Source organism: Strix uralensis, chromosome Z (genome assembly GCF_047716275.1).
Source record: "Strix uralensis isolate ZFMK-TIS-50842 chromosome Z, bStrUra1, whole genome shotgun sequence".
NCBI lineage: Eukaryota > Metazoa > Chordata > Aves > Strigiformes > Strigidae > Strix > Strix uralensis.
This window is the reverse complement of record NC_134012.1, coordinates 27,172,784-27,192,869: the sequence shown is the minus strand read 5'-3', so window position 1 is coordinate 27,192,869 and position 20,086 is coordinate 27,172,784. Positions and strand designations below refer to the sequence as shown.

Sequence of the window (20,086 nt, the reverse complement as noted above, 5' to 3'; positions counted from 1 at the left end):
ATAAGTAACCTGATGCCCTAAAATGACACCTGTGAGTCACTCTACAGCAGTCTGTTTATTCCCAGTGCTGCAGTAAGCATCCCAGGCTCTGGTGAAATCTGAATTAAAAAACCTAACCTAGCTTACTGTCCAGCAAAAAGCTTGCAATGAGCACTGTAACTGATTTAACCTTATCCTGTTCTTGAGAAGGCTGATTTCTTGCAGTATCCTTCATATTTCAAGATTCTCTGAGGTAAGTGTCCCACTCTCACAGCCAAAACTGATTGCAAACACCTCAAACCCAGGTTAACTGAGCACTGTTGAGGCCTGAAAGTCAGTACTATGGCCCTGTCTCTTTTGGGCAAGTAAACACCCTGAAGAAACCTGTGAGTTTCAGAGGGCAGCTGCATAAATTTTAAGAGGTAGATCAGAAGATTTTACAGATTCTTGCAGAAAGCAATACTTCCTGCGGATATCTTGCCTTTATCTTTGCTAAACAAGCACTACAATTTCATTTCCAGGGCCAGGAACCCAGGTGCTCAAGTTACACAAGTCACGCTGTATAGGCTAGTGATGACAACTGAAGTATCAGCATCCTTGCTGCACTGTGCTGTGACCTGTGGACACCTCCTTCTCTTCTACTTCTTCCTTCAGAGCTGTATAGGCAAAGGGATGAGATGGTAGGTAGTGAAACAACCCAAGTAGGAAGAAAGGCCCTGTTCCTTTGCTCCAGTGCAACAGATGCACACTTGAGGAACATTCTTTTCTAGGCAGACAGCAGTCAATACTCAGCAGACCTGCGCAACTGAACCTCCATGGTATGTGCATGAATGCCCCTGCATGATGTTATTTTAGACCTGGACAGTAGTCAGCAACACCTTAAGGCCAGAGGGCTCTAAGTCAACACAGAAACTCAACAGCATTTATAAAAACCAAAACAACAAACCACCACCCTGTGTACACATAAAAATATAAGTAAGCTTAAAAGATCGGCTTTATGTGTGCATTATATAGAACAACTGGAATGTTTTACACACAGCCAGCACTTTTTGCCTTGAGAATAATTAGGAAGGGTTCAAGATGACCTAATACCACTTCCAAGTCGTATCAGGCACTAGCTCTCTAGCTAAACTCTACTGCAAGCACCAACAAACTTGCATTTCCTGTTCTTAAATGTTTTGAGTCTTAACTGCTGAACTTTGAGATAAAGATCATAGTAACAGCAACACAAAAGAACAAAGGGAAGGGAAGTGCAACTGAAGCAGAAGCTTAAACCAAGGCAGTAAACTATATGTTGTTGATGTGCTTTTATTAAGAGAATATGTAAAGGACATTATAAGGCATTCAAAGCATTTGGGGGTGGGGAGGGAGGGGAGGAAGAGACAATTCTTGAAGTAAATGTTCCATGGAGACAAAATCTCTAATAATTTATTGACCTTCAGTTTCACATTGTGAAAAAAAAAGCAAGTTTTACAAAACCTTAAAATGTAGTAGCAAACAAAAAGATACAACACAGACAATTTTACTTCTTCACTTGCACACTTTTCTTTTAGCACACAAACCACATCTTCAAAAGCCAAGGAAGGGAACATTATTCTGCTCTAATCACTCTTGTTCAGACAGGTGTCAGACCTAGAGAAAAGGGGCTGCACAATTATACCAGAAGAGGAAGGCTGTCCTTTGTTATATGTTTCTACAGCAACCAGCCTGCAAAATAAGAGGAACCTTCCTGTCTTATGCCAGGGTTTTTGTGTGCACTCTTCTGTGAACTGCTTTTGCTTCAAAGTGTGGGGTGTTTTGCAGGACTGGAATGGTCAACTAGCTAGCCAGGATTCCCACAACAATTCAAACAGCAAGAGCCTAGCATATACCATGCAGAGCCAGAGGCCCACCCTGACTTTGGCTTCCTTCAGCCTACACACAGGAATTAATCGAGGACTTGAAAGCAGACCACAACTTTGGAAACAGCTGCAGAAAATTCATCCCACTTTTGGAAGTTGCATGGTGCTACAAAACAGATTTCATAAGCTAAGTAGATGTAGATGCAGTGCAGCTTCATGTCTGGACTCTAATCAGCTCGATGCAGAAAACAGGTCTCAAACCTGTATGCCCTTATTCAAACAAGAGGGCCCCTGGGGACCCAGTTCTTCTCTTCCTTGTACCTCCTGCACTCACTAGCGCCTGGGGAGAGGACATGCAAAACACAGGAAGTCTGATTTTATGGCTCTCTTCCCACTCCCAGGAGTGATCCGTAAGATGAAAGGCAAAAGCAATTCAAGGCTGTTTGCTTCAATAGGGCAACCTGTGCAAGTACAGGGACATAGAAAGGAGAGATACCCTATTTAGGATGTTTTCCTATTGCTTAAAAGCCATCTAAGAGAAAAGAACCAATGCTGGGGGAGGGGGGAAGGGAAAGCTTAAACACCTTTTTTAAATCTATCATTTCAAGAAATCAGTTTAACCAGAGGAACTGTAACTGTTCATATCTAGCTGGGCCTCACCCTTTAAAAAAATGGTAATGCCTTTGCTAATTAATCAATGTTCTCTCAGTATTCACAGAACTCCAAATACTCTTATTTCTGAAATGTAAGGGTCTACTCCAAACAGCAAGTCAAATGTAAGGCAGCACAGAGAAACTTCCAGTGACCAGTGTAAACATTTTCAGATGACAAAACTTTCACAAATACAGCTACATCACTGTCACACAGAGAAAGGCAAGCATCACCAATGTGATTATTTGTGTTTTGCATGCACGCATGCAGCTGTTTACTTATACCACAGCACACACCATGTTACTGAATGTGCCTGTTAAGTTGGGCTCCAGAAACATTTACAAAAAACCACAATACAATACAGGCTTCATGACAGGATTTGGCAAAGAAAGCACCTGTGAAACATAAGCTTCTGAAATCCAGAAGAAAAACAGTAGCTTCATCTGTCTCAAGACCAGACTGATAAATAAATTTATGTAAAAATCAGTTTGGTTTCTCAGGATTGTGTCTGACGCTTCTGAGCAACCAAGTGTTTAAAGACACACCTGGCTAAGGAAAATAAAAGGCAGCAGAGTTTGAGGGCTATTTTTAAGATTAAGAGGTTTGAAATTCATTTTCTATCCCCATAAGAATTTTGCCAGAGCACTTAGGTCTTTGACACCTGGCCACTCAGATGATCATCTGAAATCCAGATGGATGAGGCAATCCAGTCAGTGCAAAATTGCTGCTCTTGTTTTTTTTTTGTTTTGTTTTTTTTGTTTGTTTTTTGTTTGTTTTTAAAGACTTCATCACTAACCTATCTTGAGGTTTGTTTTCATTCTTGAATCACCATACTCCACTCATTCAGGTCAATGTGGCTATATTGTAGGTACCCCTCCTCCAACCCAATAAATAAATAAATAACTTTGGACAATGACTTCATCTGGGCTTGGTATCCAGAAGCTCTTCCACAGTATTTGCGTTGCAATCAGGAAGCTGCACAAAGAGAGAGCTGCAAGAGATTTTGGCTATTTCCAGATTAGAAATTGAAAGGCATGACCAACAAATGAAATGTAGCAAGGACACCATCTACAAGACACACCACATGCAACCTGGGGAGCCGGTGGCCTGAGAAAGTGACCTCCATGGCTTCTTCCTTTAGTACGCGTGTAATTTAAGATCCTGCCTTGTAATTCTTTCATTTCCGACTGGGAAGCCACCCCTCCCTCCCACTTCCAACTGTTATCCAACAGTTTTCTTTCTTTGTGCAGCAGAGCAAGTCAGCGATCACAAAATGTGCAAAACATACAATTCACACAAGCCCTTGCAACATGAAGACCATTGCAGGCATTGCTTCAGCATGCAAGCACTGAACAATAAATAACTATATCTACAAGTAACATAACAGGAAGGGGACAGTTTGAATTACTTATAAATACAGGGAGGAAAAGGAACAAGGAGCATTTGGGGGATGTAATTTTTGTTCCCCACTGTTGCAAAAACATTTCACCACTGGTCTGTTCCTTATCAAGTGGAAGGTCACTCACTGCACACAGGACAATGCAACATGGGATCTAAAAGATGTAGGCACTGCCCACAGACAAGCATGCTCCAGTTAGAGTTCAGCAGCAATAGCGCTGTCTCTTCATTCACAGCAGCATCGCACTGTTTCAGATCTGGCCTGCTTCCCCTGCAGCTGGCGCTGGCACTTCAAACCACCACAAAGCAAGGTGACAACCATTTCAAATTTCACATACAAACAGCGGAGTCCATGGAAATTGAGTGCTGTGTGCTGCACAGCTCAGAGAAGTTCTGTCTCTTCTTTTTCTTCTTTGAAGGACTGATTAATATTGGCATTAATCCACAATTACTAGCACAAGGACCTGATCACAGGTTTGTCCATTCATATTTAAACCACGTGCTGAAGCATTAAAGACAGGTTTTTTTTCTTCCCATTCCTTCATGTCTGGGTTAGATAATTTACAAGGTGCTGATGATTTTCTTCAAATGCAAGAGACGCTGAACGATTTTTCTTCATTAAAACCTTTTCTCCAGATCTGAGGTTCCAATTCTCCTCTCCAAATAAAGGAGTAAACTAAAAGCATGGGAAAAGGGGAAAAAAATAAAAAGAAGAGAAAAAAGACTTAAAGGGTTTTGCTGAGACAATGTACCATAAGGTTTTTGTTAGATGTCAAAGAAAATCTAAAAGCTAGGCTTAGGATACAATCCAGTTGATGGCTTTCCCACCCCCTGCACCCCCCACCCTCCCCCATTCCTGTCTGATAGCCAACTACTGATAAATAAGCCAGCCAAAACCATAATTATTTAGGGTCAGATTCTGTCTTTATTATTATATTTTACCATCCTACTGACCCCAGAAAGACCATTTCATTTTTTGGCTATAAAGTCAGTCATTTGAAACCTAAATCAAACTGGCCCAATACAGTTCAACATGATGGGCTCTGCATCCTGCATACTTTTAACAGTTCTGTGTTCACCCAAAATCTTAAAGGTTTGTGGATTTGTTTCAAGCAAACATAACATTGTGCAACTTCTTTTCCACAAAAGCTCCCATGAACACTTAGTACAAAGAGTTTTTTCTATCCCTCGGCCAACACAAACCTGGTTGGAATAAAGCAGAAGGGGAAGTGAAGGTGTCTCACCCCAATGCCTCCGTTCACCATGAAGAATTCTGAATTTAATTGATTCACAATATAGAAAAGGACATATAATCCCCTTACTTAAAACTTATCTACTATTCATTAGAGCAGAAGTCTGCCTCATTTCTTTTCACACAGCAACGTACCACGCACCAATAACTCCACCCTAGAGTCCTTTATGAATAACTAATTTTTAATGAGAAATTCAGCCTTTGGATGCTGAGATCCTGCTTTGCTTAACACTCTGAAGCTGTATTAAAATTCCAGCTTCCAAACCATCATCAGCTCATCACAGTCATTTCTGATTGCACTGCTAGGATTTTAGGAGGCAAATCCTACATCATTACGATGCAAAGGAGCTCCAGCGAACTCACAGTTCACTTGAACATAATACCACATCTCTCTCAAGCTGTGATGTCTAAGAACAACAGGGAACACTCACAGGAGACACCACAGCCTACATAACAGCCCACAGCACCAAGACTCTTTGCAACTGTGGGCTTGAAACTCACTATCTTTGTTATGTCTGAAAAAAGGTCTCTGCACTTAGTGTTGATTAGTCTTTCCTAGACATTCTTTAGCATAGCATGTCGTTCTTTCCACTGAAAGGGATTACCAACACTGAAGCCAAAACAATGTTCCTTGTCATGGGATGAACTTTAAAAAAATTATAAACAAGTCTGAAACGGAGGGGGGGGGGAAATCCTACTCAGAAGCCCCAAGTTTGAGGAATGAGACAAAGCAGACTGAAGTCTTCCTAAAAGCTGTCAGACTGGGGCCACACAGCACCATGAAAACAGAGGGTAATCAGAAGTAATTTCCTTTTTGTCCTTCCCACCCACTGACAAAGCAGCAGGAGTCAGTAGAAAAAAAAAAAAAACAAAACTACTTGCTGGATGAGCACACAGCATTGGAGAGATTTCAGTCTACGGCTGTGTTCAGCCAGTTATCTTGTGTGTGAGTTAAGCTAAAATAATGGCTTTTAACAAGATACCACACAGCAAAGGAAAGCTTTTTACACCGTTATATTCTGAGGACTCTTTTTCAAAATAAAACACTCCCTCTCATGTACTGTAAACTTCAGAACAATTAAGTCAGTCTCAGAAGGATAAGTCAATATTTTTCTTGGCACAGACCAGAGTTCGGGCATTCAGTACTGCTACTCTGATAACACTGATCACTGCTGAAAGTCAGTAATAATAGAAATTAACTGAAGATGTCAAGACATTGTTCCCAGCTAGGGAGGAAGCCACCACACAGAAATCGGGGCTTCCATTTGCTGGTTGTCAGGGGTGTGATTACTCCCAGCACCCAGGATCTGGTAAGTCTCAAGGGTTTGTCCTTCTTTCCCAAAAGTAAATCTGGGAAAAATGAAGTAAGGAGAGGAGAGAGGGCAGTGTCTTCAAGACAAACAACCACCTGAGACAAGAGTAGCTGATGGCACAACACAGCCCAATTTCACACTAGATTTCCATGCTGACCTGCTGCTTTGCATGGGCCCAACCTTGTATTCTTGACTTAACCAAAGCTCCCAGTCAGCTGAAAGGCAACTATGAGATAAATCCTGTAACACAGAGAAAGGAATTTCACAACTATCCTTAATTTCTAGGTATATAGTTCTAACTACACTGCTTCAAAGACATTTGGGTTTCATGTTTACTGCAAGAGTCAGGCAAATGTCTCCAGCTGCAAAAGACACCAGAAAAAATAAAACCATCTGACCCAAACAGAAGAACCTAGGTAAGTCTTCATACACAAGCTTTCTTCCTATTTTCTGGAAAGCCTAGGTAACTTAGATGCAAACACAGAGCTTGTTGAATTACTGCAACTGTACTTGCCTTGTTGCTTTTAACCTGCCTGCCTTCATGGTTATGCTATACACTGTTCAAATCCAAAAAGAAAGTACCACTCACAGGGCATGGATTATTTAGGAGTAAGCATACCACTGTATTTGGTTGGTTGGCTGGTGGCAACTGTGATCTGAACTGAAGTCCCAAGGGTGGAATGGGGGAAGAGAGCAACACAACACTAACAGGATACTGCCAGATTTGTTGTAAAATATACAGATTAATAGTTCTGGAAAAAGTCAGTGACAGAAGTGATATATCTCTAGAAAAGATAAAACTAAGAAAAAATGAGAAACACTTGAAGTAACAGTTAGTACTTAGGATGAAATAAACAGATTTGAAAAATATTGGCAGTATGTGTAAGTACCCAGATTTTTTAGTGGGTTTTTTTCGTGAATCTTTGCTCCTTCTAAAAATCAGAAATTCACAACAACCAACCAAGGCCAAATTCAGACTTGCTGGTGAGAAGATACAATGCTGAAGTTGCATCTGGTAAGAGCTTGGCCCATTATGTATAATTAAATTGTTTTGGAACAGTGTGTGCTATAGACCAGTAATTATTTCAGCCAGCAGTATTAATTATATGTCTTCCTGACACTATATCTAGTCCAACATATATGACCATAACTATTTTAAAGAAATCTGTATTTTAAAGTGTATCAGTGGAGCAAATACAATGTTGGTCCATGCAGGTGCAACCTATCTCACCTATCTGGGTGAGATGGAAAATTAGGCCTGAAGTGCCTGTGAAACACCTTTCATAAGGCAGCAAGTTTCCTTAATGGCTATCTGCATGGAGAAAGCATGCTGTCTGCCTGGAAATTCAAGTGAATTCACTATCAGGCTTCAGATCAGAATTTACAGTATCTTTTTTGGGCACTGTTTCTGGATATATAGAGTGACCTAGCCTCTGTTGTCAGGAAAATGGCACCAAACCCATGTTTAGCATGCATTTATTTAAACACAGAGCAGGATTTGATTTCCAAAAGATTATCTGCATTTCCCCACAGGTTGAAAGCGTTATTTTTGCTCAGTCCTTTATATCTCAATCATGCAGGAAAAGGCCACGTAAAGAGAAGTGGGTGCAAGATACGTGGCAAACTACTTCCAGTATCTGGCTTTGTCACAGACATAGTGCCTGGCTTATAACAGCCTGTGAATGTATGTGTCTCAGTTGTTCCACCTATAAAATTGGATTGAATATACTCACACTCCTCAAGAGACGTGAAAAGCATTATTACAGTGTAATTCAAAGGTGTTATTTCTTACCTGGTCATTTGTAATTGCAACATACACACAATTATGAGGGGAGGTGCTTCCATGTGCTGACAAACGCTGTGGGAATTAACGAATAGGGCACAGTTGTTATGCTGTTCCATACATCCAACGTGGGATCATAGCAGTCCAACGTTTTGCATCTCTGAATGCCAAAGTAGCCTCCAACCACATACAACTTGTTTCCAGATGCTACTGCATGGCAGCTCATTCGCTTTGCTGTCACATCTCCCACCTTAGTCCACTGGTATGCCTCACTGTTGAATTTATAAGCGGAGCACGCAGAGAATTCGGTATCTCCACCCATAATAAAAATCTGGTTACCCAGAACAGCTGCAGCTGTGTAGCGCCAGGGCTGGGGGCAGGTGGCTGGTACTGTCCACCTGTTTTCACACTGATCATAGCACTGAACTTTGGGCAGCTTGTCATGGCTAACGCTGGTACCTCCAAAAGCAAACAGCTTAAGCTTTGCGCTGACTACAGCTGCATTGCTTACTCCCTCTCGCAATGGGGCGACCATGGTCCATTTGTTGGTCACAGGGTCATATTGTTCTACTTGCTTTAAGGATACTGAAGGGGAAGCTGGAAGGCAACCAGTTGCTGCAGTGTGTCCTCCTACTACATACAAACAGTGCTTAAGCTCGGCAGAGCCATGCCCAAACCTAGCTACCAGCATGGGAGCAGCCTTTGACCACTCCTCATGAAGGGTGTCATACACCCACACGTCTTTGGAGACTCCATTTTCTGACCCTCGTCCTCCAGTGATATACACTTTGCAGCCTATGGCACAAGCACTGAATTCTTTCCGTGGACTTGGTATGTCGGCCTTTGGAATGATCTCCTTTGCCTTTTGGTCCACCAAGTACAGCTTGTCACACATAAAGGTTTGGCCACCCAAAAGAAAAAGCGAATGGCCAGTTTTACGGGGTCTGGCACACAAACTAGTGACCACTCCATCATTCTGTAAGATCTTTAACTTGCATCGTATTGATTCTTCTACAATCTCTTTGCTTTTCCTTTGCTTGGTGATAAGTTCTTCCATGGCCACATTCTCCATAAGGTATATGGCTGGCAAGAGGGCCAGTCTCACTGTCTGCAACAGCTCGGGCAGGTAACAGTGACGCTTACTCAGGTCATAGTTGACCCAGTTGATAGCCGATTCATATACTAGCCTTTCATCTTCAGTTTCTAATTCTTCACTGGAAAGGAGCTGCACTACCATGTCTTTTGGCAGCTGAAGAAAGTCTTCACTTTTACTGATACTCTGGAAGTTGCTAAGGCACATCCTCCAAGAGAGTTCATAGAGCTTGGTGCACTGGTGAGCATCCGACAGCAGCAGCATGCCAAGACAGTTGGTGGGATGAAGGTTTTTCTCCAGAAATTCTGCACAAGCATCCCTAATGTCCTGAAACTCCAGCATGTCACCGGCCTCCAGCAGCGACTCCGCATTCTCCTCATTGATGATAACCCTGGAGGAATACGCATAGTCCAGAAGAAGCTCCAAGACTTCAGGGTGAATCGAATTATGAAAGTTGACTTCACTGTCCTGGCTCTCTTTCAGTCCTCCACTGAACATTGCTTCGAAATAGCGGCTACAAGCAGCTAGAACGGCTCTGTGGCAGGGGAATGACCTGTTCCCAGCATGCAGAAGTACATCTGTAAAGAGACGCTGCTGACGCAGAAGGTTCAGGTGAGTAAGGACACTATCAGCATAGGATGACTTGTGGAACAAGTATATGTTTATGGAGCCAGTACTGGCCCTAGATTTGCGATTTTCATGCATGCTGACTGACATTTTCTTTTACACCTATAAACAAAGAAAATAAATTAATAAGATTAATGAGAGTTATTTTTACATATCAAAAAGTGTATCTGTTATTCACTATAAGATGGGAAAAAAAGCCTTAATTTATAGATGAGTGGACAGAGAATTGCATCTACCTTTGGCATGTGTTTATTTTTTGTAAGATGAGTTTCATAAATGACATACTCCAAATTTGTTGCCCAAGAGCAGGTTTATCCTGGGAAACCTGATCTCCAACTTTCATAGCAATACAGTAAGCAAGTAAGTCAGAGGAGAAAGAAAAGGAGCGAGGACCGATTTTCTCACCCTTCCCCAACCTAGACCAGTTGATTCATTACATACGTACACATGCATATGCTTGAAACATTCTCCTGTACTGAATCATAGCAGGAAGAGCTACCAGACAGAATACCTAAGGAATGTCAAAAGCTGCACAGGGAACAAAAAACCTACTAATCCCATTAGGAAACTTCCCTTTGATATAATAATTCCATATGCAACAGCAGAGAATGAAAAAAAGGGAACTTTAAAATAAAAACCTAGCAACGATCATAAATTTAGACTCATGAAATCATAAAAAAAAAAAAAGACGACAAATTTCAGAGATTACATCTCAAACTCTGCCAGCAGCTGCCTGCTATAGTGATACAGCATATACACACATTGGCAGAGTCAGCAGAACAATGTGTTTTGACTATCAGCTGAAGTCTCCGAGGTATCACCTCTGAAGCTGCCTTGAGTCAGGTACTCAGACCACAAGCCATTGGTTCATTCCGAGGTTTGGAGGAGGCATAAAACAGAAGATCTATCCTATCCTACTCTATTCCTAACAAACACAATGCTCTTTGGTCCCTGTTTGGAGATGAATGTTACTGTTACCTGCCATGATATGCAGGTCTACGTATGATTACAGCAGCAAGTTTCCAGATTTAATTAAGAGCCAAGCCAAAGTAGCATGGAGTATAAGGAAAGGGAGGAATACTGGCAGCCATATAAAGCTAATGGCCAAAAAGCCACAGGGCAAGTAATAGGAGGTGAAGCATACAGAGCCCAGTGCAAGCTGTGGCTGTGACCATTACTGTAATACTTTCACTTCTCTCTCTCCAAACTGCAGAGGAAGCTTGGAGAAATACGAGAACCAAACTTCCCTAAATACTATGATACTCGTATGCCCAGAGTCCCTTTTACTGCACCTTCAAATAAGGAACAGGGCAAAAGTCTATCTGGGAAGCGCCCAATGCTCAAAGTCAGAGCATGACCTGAGGCCACTTGTGGAGGTTTTTAATGTGGATATACTTCCCTCTCTCACAGACTCAAACATTTTCATATTCCTGAGCATGTTTAAGCAGTACAGAACTGTACAACTCTACTCCCACACTTCATCCTTCAACACAAGAGCTTTACAAGCCTCAAAACCCCCTCCCCCCATTTTTTAATAAATAACACATATTTTTCTAGATTCGTAAGACCAGAACCTTTAACAAGATCGAAGCCATTAATTTGGGCAGCAGACTCCATTTCAGAACAAGTGATCTGTGCATATGCAATATGCAACACCTACAGAATAAATGCAGCATAGCCTCCTTGCTGGCTGTGCTAACATACAGAATAATTGGATTTTGTCCCATCCAACAGCAAGTTTGTGATACATCTTTCCCTTCAGTCACAGCAAAAAAGCCCCACAAACCAGTATCAATTAAGGAACAAAGAGATATCTTACTGTAAAACTACCATAGCCCATTTCCTTTAAACTGAAATATGACCTCCCTGATGAAACTTAACTGGGATTGAAAAGAACAACCAACACAGCTCAATATACAGTACTCAACTCAAAATCCTCCAGAACAGAGAGGAATCCTTCCCATCACAGCCACAAGGAAAGGTATTTTACCAATGCTCCTTAGACCAACCTATTAAATGCACTAAGAATGACCATTAAGGAGGCTGGTATGTCTTCAAATTACAAATCCTGTTACAAGAAAAATTAAATTACCTTTAATGCAATTGTATTGTCTGGCAAATAAAGACTCAGATGGCATTCAAGGATACTGAGCACTAATCTCAGACTAAAATTACCCATTTAATCTATAGCCAAAAAGGTTATACTGACTATATACAGGTTGAAACCTGCTGGAACTGAAGGATTACAGAAAGGGTCACGGCTTGAAATACTAGTACACAGTTTGGAAACACGGATGGGAAGGCAAACCCTTTATTGACAAAGCACCTCCTGCAATTTTTTCAAACTTTTCCAGGCACTTTACCATTTTATGATGCAATGCAATTTAATGGATCTCTACAGATCGGCTTTCCTCACACTGAGGACCTACTCCTGCAAGGTTTCCTCACCAGGGAGCAGGATGGGAGCTAAACACCCACTAATCAAAGACAATAGAGTCACCAGGATCTGAAGATGCTCATTGCCCCCCTGCTCTCCACCTCGGTTAAGTCAATGTGTATAGGCCACAATCTAGGCATATCAAAACATCCACGAAAACACAGCTCTTCTCCTTTCCCCCCACACATTGGGAGAATTTGGCATATACTGGAAACTTTCTTTTATCATGCATGCAGGGTTCAGAAATAGGGCAGTTAAAGTTCACATCAGACGCTGCAAACACAGGCATTCAGATCTTTCAGCAGACTCTGCACTCTTGCCAGCATCACTTGCTCAGCATCATTCAGAATGAGCCCATAACCACAACAAAATAGAAGCAAACATAAAAAAACCACCCTGCAGTGATGCATACATTGGAGGCTACAGACAATATGCAGATGGGAGGAACAGATCACTGTGTGTTACCCAAGCCCACCCACAGCCACAGTTACAGACAGCACTGTAAAAAAACTAAGAGCCACTGACAGCCACTGAGTAAGACGCTCAGCATTTCACCCCACTAAAATAGAAGATTTTTTTTTTCAGTGATCAATGCCATTTCTCAGGAAGCACTTGCAGATTTTATATATACTGGTCTTTATTCTAGTAATACTGCCTTTATCATCACAATGTCATCTACTGAGAACAATTCAAAGTATGACAATTCACGTTTAAGATAAGCTAATGTATTTCCCCAAACAGAACAAAGATACATATCTATATATATCTTTTTCCTCCACTGTGGTTGCCGAGATGAGTTTACACATGGACTAGTCGAACAAACATCCTTACAAGCAAATATCATAATTTACTAACAGACTGTTTCTGTAAGTATGTCCTTTTGCAATTCCTGACACTTAGCTCAGTCCAAAATCTTACAAGAATATTAAAGTGTATAAATCTCTGATTTCTCTATTTGGTGTTGGAAATTATGCAAGACTCAAATACTTCAGCAGAGGTAATTTACAGTCAGTAAGCAAATGTTCATCTTGAATAATATGAGTCAACTCCCTTCAGGCACTTTTTCCTTAGAAATAGTATTTGTATGCAAAAGACAAGAAGTGGTCAGTAAATTACAGATACAGATTTTATCTAGGAATAGAGGTTGAACCAAGACTTTGATTTATAATTACACTTCAATAGGCTGCTTGTCACAGCAGCCCCAGTAGTGAACACTACTTTAAGACTGAACAACAGACTCCCTGCCCTACTTAACAGCTCTGCAGCATGCAGGTCTCAGCCTAAATCAAATGAAAAATCAAGTATTTTCAAATTACTGACACATCCCTGATGTAGCCTATTTTAATATGACTCTGTAATTACAGGGTAGTGGTTGTGTTTTGTTTAGAACCAGCGAACCCGCTGAAGGAGAGGAAATCTGCTAAACAGCCCATCGATTTAACTAATACCGCTTTCAACTGCTAAATCTGCAGCGATACTATCAGTTTTGCAGAGCCAAACCCTGACGCTACCTGAAGTCCTCTAAGCCACAAACTCAGTGGCTTCCTAGTACTTGCAGTGAGACGGAAAGCAGAACACGCTGCTCCTGCTACGAATACACTACTGTTCACCACACGCAGACAAAGAAACCAAACTCTAAATTCTCCCCCCCCAGTTCACTCCATCATAACGCCTGAACAACTCCGTCTCTGAAAAGGAACTTGCTGGATTTCTTCCCAACTTGATAAAGAAACAGTATGAGAAGTTAAAATGCATTTGGTTTCCTTTATAGAGCAATAACCTCGTGCAAAAGTTTCTCCACCAGCGCGGGGAGAGCAGCGTCGCAGCCAGCTCCGGGAGCAGCCAGGCGCTCGCTCATTCCCCTGCCCTGCCTCCCGCCCGCGAGGGATGCTCTGCACCTCCCGGGGCCCCGAGGAGGACGCCGAAGCCCACCGGGAAGGCGATCAGGCTTCCTAACAGGAGCTGGCCCTGTCCGAGGGCAGCCGCATACCGGAGACAACAGCTACCACGGATGTCAACGCACCGCCCGTCCAGCGCCCCGCTGCCTGCAGAAGGGCCGATGCTCCCCGGCGCTCCGGGCGAAGCGGAGGAGGGCCGGGCGCCGGCTGCGCCGGGGACCAGCGGGGCAGCCCGGCTCCGGGCGCAGCGGAGACCCAGGCAGCGCCTGCCCCGCGCGTGGGGCAGCCCCGCCGCCCGGCCGCCCCCCGCGGACCCGCGCTGCCCGCCCGCCCCCCGCCTCGGCCGGCGCGGCAACAGGTCGGCGGGCACCGACTTACGGCAGCGGCTCCTGGGCGAGCGCGGGCGTCCCTCGGCCTCCGCGGGCGGCGCAGCGCCGCGCATGGGCGGGAAGCACGGCTGCCGGCTCGGCGGTACCGCGGAGAAGCGGCAGCGCAGCGCCAGCGGAGGTGGTGCCGCTGGCGGGAGGCGGGACGCGGAAGGAGGGCGGGAGGTGGGAAAAAGGGACGGAAGGAAGGTGAGAAGGGGACGGCTGCCGCTGCTCGCACCGCCGGCCGCAGCTCTGCCCCGGCGGCAGCGCGGAGAAAGGGTATAAGGGCTGGGGGCGGGGGGAGCGTTTATGCAAAGCGAGTGAGTGACAGGCGGGGGAGGGACGGGGGGAGGAGGAGGAGGAGGCGGAGGCGGGCAGCGCGGCAGCGGCAGCAGCGGCAGCAGGAGCAGCAGCGCTGCGCTGTCTTGTCCCGGCCGGCGGCAGGGAAGGTGCAAAGGTGCCCCCGCGCCGCCCCGCCGGGGGCTGCAGGACGGCCTCCCCTGCCCGCGGGCCGCGCAGTGGGCGGTGCCCGTGGCCCCGGGCCGGGCCGGGGCGGCGCGGGGGCCCCGCGGGGTTAGCCGGACCGGCCCCCGCTGTGCGGGCTAGCCGGAGCGGCATTCTGCGGGGCCAGGCGGGCGCTCCCCGGGGGACCCGGCTGCCAGCGCCTGCGGCGCTCCGAGTGGACGAGGGGGCACGCGCTGCTTTGCCGACAGCGAAATAACTGGACGGGGACGGGGGAGAAGGGCCGCGCGGCGGCTGCGCTGCCCCGGCCCGCACGGCGTGCCCCGCCGCGGCCGAGCCCGGGGAGGAGCCGAGCCAAGCAGCCGCCGGCGAGCCCCTCCGCAGCGTCCCGGGGAGCGGGCGGCAGGGCCTGAGAGCATCGCGGGGGGCCGAGCACCGCTCCCGGGCGCGGGTCCCTCCCGCGGCCGCGGAGCTGCCGCGCACCACGCTGCCACTGCGCTCTCATGAGGCCGTCGCAGAGCTACCGCCTCGTAGCCGCACACCGACGTGCTACAGCAGCACAACGCTAAACCTGGCTTTCATTATTTACCAATTAACAAAGTATGAGAAAAATGTGCTTGTGCAAAAGGCCGATTTCAAAAATAAACATCTAGACGTAACAGCAGTGTTTACATAAAGGTATTGTGGAGCTCTCTACAAGAAAAATACAGGGTGCCATACTAAACATTGTACATACTGCTAATTTACCGCTTGCTAATACCATTTAAAGCAATAGTATTAGTCTAAAGAGGCTTCAAGAAAGATAAGAACAATTATTTCACATCCACCAGCAGGAAAGTCCTAGCTGTAATAGTTTAGAGAATTTGTCATAATGAAATGTGACCCAAATTTCTCCTATTAAAAAAAAGCCCTGCAAGCATTTCACTAACATGCAGAGAGTTACTTGCATTCCTCTTGCTGGACTCCAGAGTCTGCAGATAAGCACACAGTTAGTGTACAGCAGGACACATCTGAAATTCCAGAGAGCCTGGGAGCATATGCCAGCCTGGAGAGCATGGCTGAACAGAGAGCAGATGAAAGAGTAATTTGTTTCATGGATTATTTCTTTTTACAATATTGTTTGATTACGACATGAAGTACTGCAGATTGCAAGGTCTAAAAATGCTGCACATCTGTATGTAATAAAGTATGTTTCAAAGCTGTTAAGGTGTGAGAAGCTGTTGGAAATTGTAAACAACCTTATGCAAGGGGTATTCATGGACACAAGTGCTCACTTGAGTCATCTGTCTCTAGAGGATTTTGGATTAGACTGTGAATGTTTGACCTTTGGATTGCACATTGCATTGTCCATGTTATGAGTCTGGGTTTTTTCTTTCATCATAATATTTCCCATAAAATGCCACGATCCTGTTTTCTCCCGTTTTCCTGGAACAAAACCTGCAGAGATTCCACCCAAATCCTCTCTCTTTAGATGTAATTTCATTATGGTGAATCTTCCATAGTCTGGTGTCAGATTATATCATCCTATGCAACTAAAAACACAGGGATGCATCACTTCATACAGCATAAGGACAAACTTCAAACAGGCAGAATTATCACCACAAGTAAAAAACAGAAATGGTAGAATAATGTTACCTAATATATCACTCAGCAACATCTGAATTGTAAAACTGATTTCGAGCATGGCTATGAGGAACGGTCAGTGAAAAATGAGTTCTGGAGAGAGGACAACATACAGGGTTTATGTGGCTGCCCACAGCACACAGATTTGGGCAATACTCTGAACAGAACGATGCAATAATCCTGTAAGAGAGTGACAAGATGAAGTACTGATCTTCCATGTCCTCCATAAAATGAGGAACCTGTTGAAGTTAATCAGGGCAGAATGATTGGATGAAGCTATACATCATCTGTTGAGGAAACAGCTACACAGCCAAACAGTCCCTTCTGTGTGCATGTAACTTCAGTGCATATGCACTGTGTAAAGCAGTGCTATTGGTGGGAGCAGAGAGGAGAAGAAAAAGGAACTCCCTAGAACTCTGACTGTAATTCCACACCTGGAACACTTACAAACCACAACAGCAGTTCTCTTGAATGTGCTCACAGGAGCCCCTATTTATGCTCAGATGACAAAGACCATCCAAAGTTCCTCTGCTCTCTTCTGCACAGGAGTTAAAAGTAGGTAGCTGTGGCTGAATACAGCTTATAATACATTTAGAAGACGAATGCTCGCATGGCTAGCTTGGAAAAAACACTCAAGAAATTAACCTGGTCCAAAGCAAATCTTGGACCTGGTTTATGTTGGTCTAAGAACTAAGTCGAGTCACATTTAAACACAGTTCCAGTTAAGCCAGTTTTGTAGATGGGCCAATCTGTATTTTGACACTGCTGAAAACAAAGCTGGCCTAGCCTATCCCAGGACATAGTTTAACATGCCCACTGAACTAGTTTAGACATGTTTCTCCTAGTATTTGTATGCCAGAATAGATAGGATCTTTGAAGTGTTGCTAAATATCATGATTTTATCACAAATCACAAGATAATTGGCCATTTTCTCAAAGCCCCAGCTTCTAGAGTCATGTGAAATTGATAATCTCTTAGGGCTGGTTTTGTTTATTTCTTTTAATAAATTATGCAAAATGGCAGTGTGGCCTTCAAAAACAGAAAGCATGTAAAACCCCCAAATATTTTCAGTTTTCATCTCTGGAATTGAAAGTGACACATTTGTCAACTCAAATCAATCATAGAATCACAGAATCATAGAATGGTTTGGGTTTGAAGGGACCTTAAAGATCATCTAGTTCCAACCACCCTCCCATGGGGCAGGGAATCCACCTTGCTATGCAGAGAAGCACTGCTGTTTTAACTAAATGACTTTCACCGTGCACTTTATTTAAATTGGTTTGGCTTCTGTGTTGAGACAAGTTCTTGGATCCTTGAATGTATAGCAAACTTTGTAATATGGCTTTATTGACACTTCAAATATTTTGCAGGCATAGCTATGATACAAGGAAATACCTGCTTTGCACCTTATTTACTTATAGCAACTTATAGCAACTTACAATGATTTCTGAATATTGCTTAATAATCCTGCTTGCCCAGACTGTTCTGTGAAAGCTTACCAAGGGCTACTGCTACTGTGTTCATCAAAACAAAGCAGTTTTCTGTGGAAACTTACCAAGAATTACTATGTTCGACAAAAATATGTTTCTTATCCTTGGAAAGCAGATGTGCTCTAACTAGTTTAGTCTTTTAATGAATAGATAGCCATATATGGACAGTAGAAATTGATACTCTGGTACTTTTAGATAAGATAGAATGAGTAAACCGGCTGAAACCACTCTTGCTGTTCAAGAAATTTGCTAAGAGAGTCTGCACATGCTCCAAGGAAAAGTACAAGGTGAGAAAGACTACAAGCCTTCCTCCCAAAGACCCCCGAAGACGCCCACCAGGAGGCAATGCGCAGGTGCAAAGAGAACATAAACTGCTGACACCAGCCCTTCGAATTAACCCAGCCTTACTCATGCATATGTATGTTTGTGTTATGTAATCCAATGAATATGTATATCCACGCTCTATAAGTTTCTGCTAAATGTGGTGGGTGTGCAAGCTTTGTGGAGAAATCCCCTTGCACCCCGGCACTGGAGTAAACATACCTGCTGTATAACTCTCTCTGAGTTGTAGAGTCTGTTTTCCACAAACCAGATGTGTAGCTAAAACATCTTCCAGACAACACCAGCAAGAGTTATAATGCTGGCAGAGCTGTACCAGCAATATAATCCATTTACCAGCACAGGTTATTTCATTCAGGAGATTGAAATACCTTTTTTGTTTAGTTTTGTTAGTATCAGCTGCATCTACAGTAGCAGGGTTTGCCAGTACTGCTATCGTGGCAACCCTTTTAAATGCAAATAAGCAGTATGTGCCCACAGCACAGGCTGAGATCTCATTTTTAATGTTATTAAACAGCTGTGTCTTGGACTTTTGCCTTGTTAGACTCTTTTTAACCACATTATTTTATTCAACTGCTAAATAAACACATGGGGTTAAATGTATTAGTGTAATTTATCTTCATTCCTTCCTAATTTACACTTCGAATGAATTAATTAGAATTATCTAATTAACATTGTACAATAGCAGTACCAGTGCCAAAGATCTCCCAGGGGGATGAGGCCAGGAACACCCCTCAGTGACCCACAGCTGCTTTTCTTATCATTTGCCTTTGATGGTCTTCTCCAGCCTGGCCTGCAAACAGAGGTTTGGGTTGATACAGCACAATGTGATACAATGCTTATTTAGTATCAGAGACTTATTTAAAGTGTTTGGTGGGAGGTCAACATTCAACAATTCTCAGCAACAATTATGCCAGCTTACTCACTAGTTCTGGGGGAGAAACCCCTCTTTACTCTGTTCTCCTTTTCTCACCTCTATGTATGTTTATTTTTTGAAAGGATTATGTTCAGTCAAGCTAGCCCTTTAGATGTTATTCCTGCATGGCATGGCAGCTCAGACCAAAAAGAAAATACCTTCTGCTGTCTAAAAACTAGCAGCGCAAAGGGGCAAATGTTGGTTTATGTGATATGTAACTGCTCATCTCCAAAACATTTATATTGCATCAGTGTGACAAATGGTCATGAGGTGTAAGTCCTTGTCACTTGTAAAGTATATGAACACTGGCCCATTTGGAGCTATGCCCTCACCTTATGTGTAAGAGATAAGAAAAGTCAGGTCTTAGTTTCTATTTAAGGCTGAATATGTTTTGTACAGAAGATTTTCCGAAGGGTCGATTTGGCTGTAAAATAATGTTATAGATGTGGATAATGTCTGGAGTGAAAAAGATTTTCACCTGAGGTTTCTTAATCCTTAGGAAAAACCCTTGGAAAAGCCTGACTACTGCATCTAGTTCAGAATTCACAATTCTGCATTATTCCAGCAGAATGTGCTTATACAGAAAAGTCATATTTAGAAAAAAATACGTCTCAGA

General features: G+C 43.6%; 1 protein-coding gene across 1 annotated transcript; it reads right to left on the bottom strand.

The window, feature by feature from the left end:
• Positions 1 to 1,271: 1,271 nt before the first annotated feature.
• On the bottom strand, positions 1,272 to 14,879 carry ENC1 (ectodermal-neural cortex 1). Its single transcript, XM_074856227.1, has 3 exons — positions 14,651 to 14,879; positions 8,227 to 10,039; positions 1,272 to 4,545 (listed from the first exon to the last, which is right to left on the bottom strand). Exon 2 carries the CDS (start codon positions 10,025 to 10,027, stop codon positions 8,258 to 8,260), a length of 1,770 nt encoding a protein of 589 aa, XP_074712328.1. The 5' UTR covers positions 10,028 to 10,039; positions 14,651 to 14,879; the 3' UTR covers positions 1,272 to 4,545; positions 8,227 to 8,257.
• Positions 14,880 to 20,086: the final 5,207 nt, after the last annotated feature.

What these genes read in the sequence shown, in the direction of transcription:
- ENC1 (XM_074856227.1), bottom strand. Translation starts at nt 10,027, where the DNA reads ATGTCAGTCAGCATGCATGAAAATCGCAAATCTAGGGCCAGTACTGGC.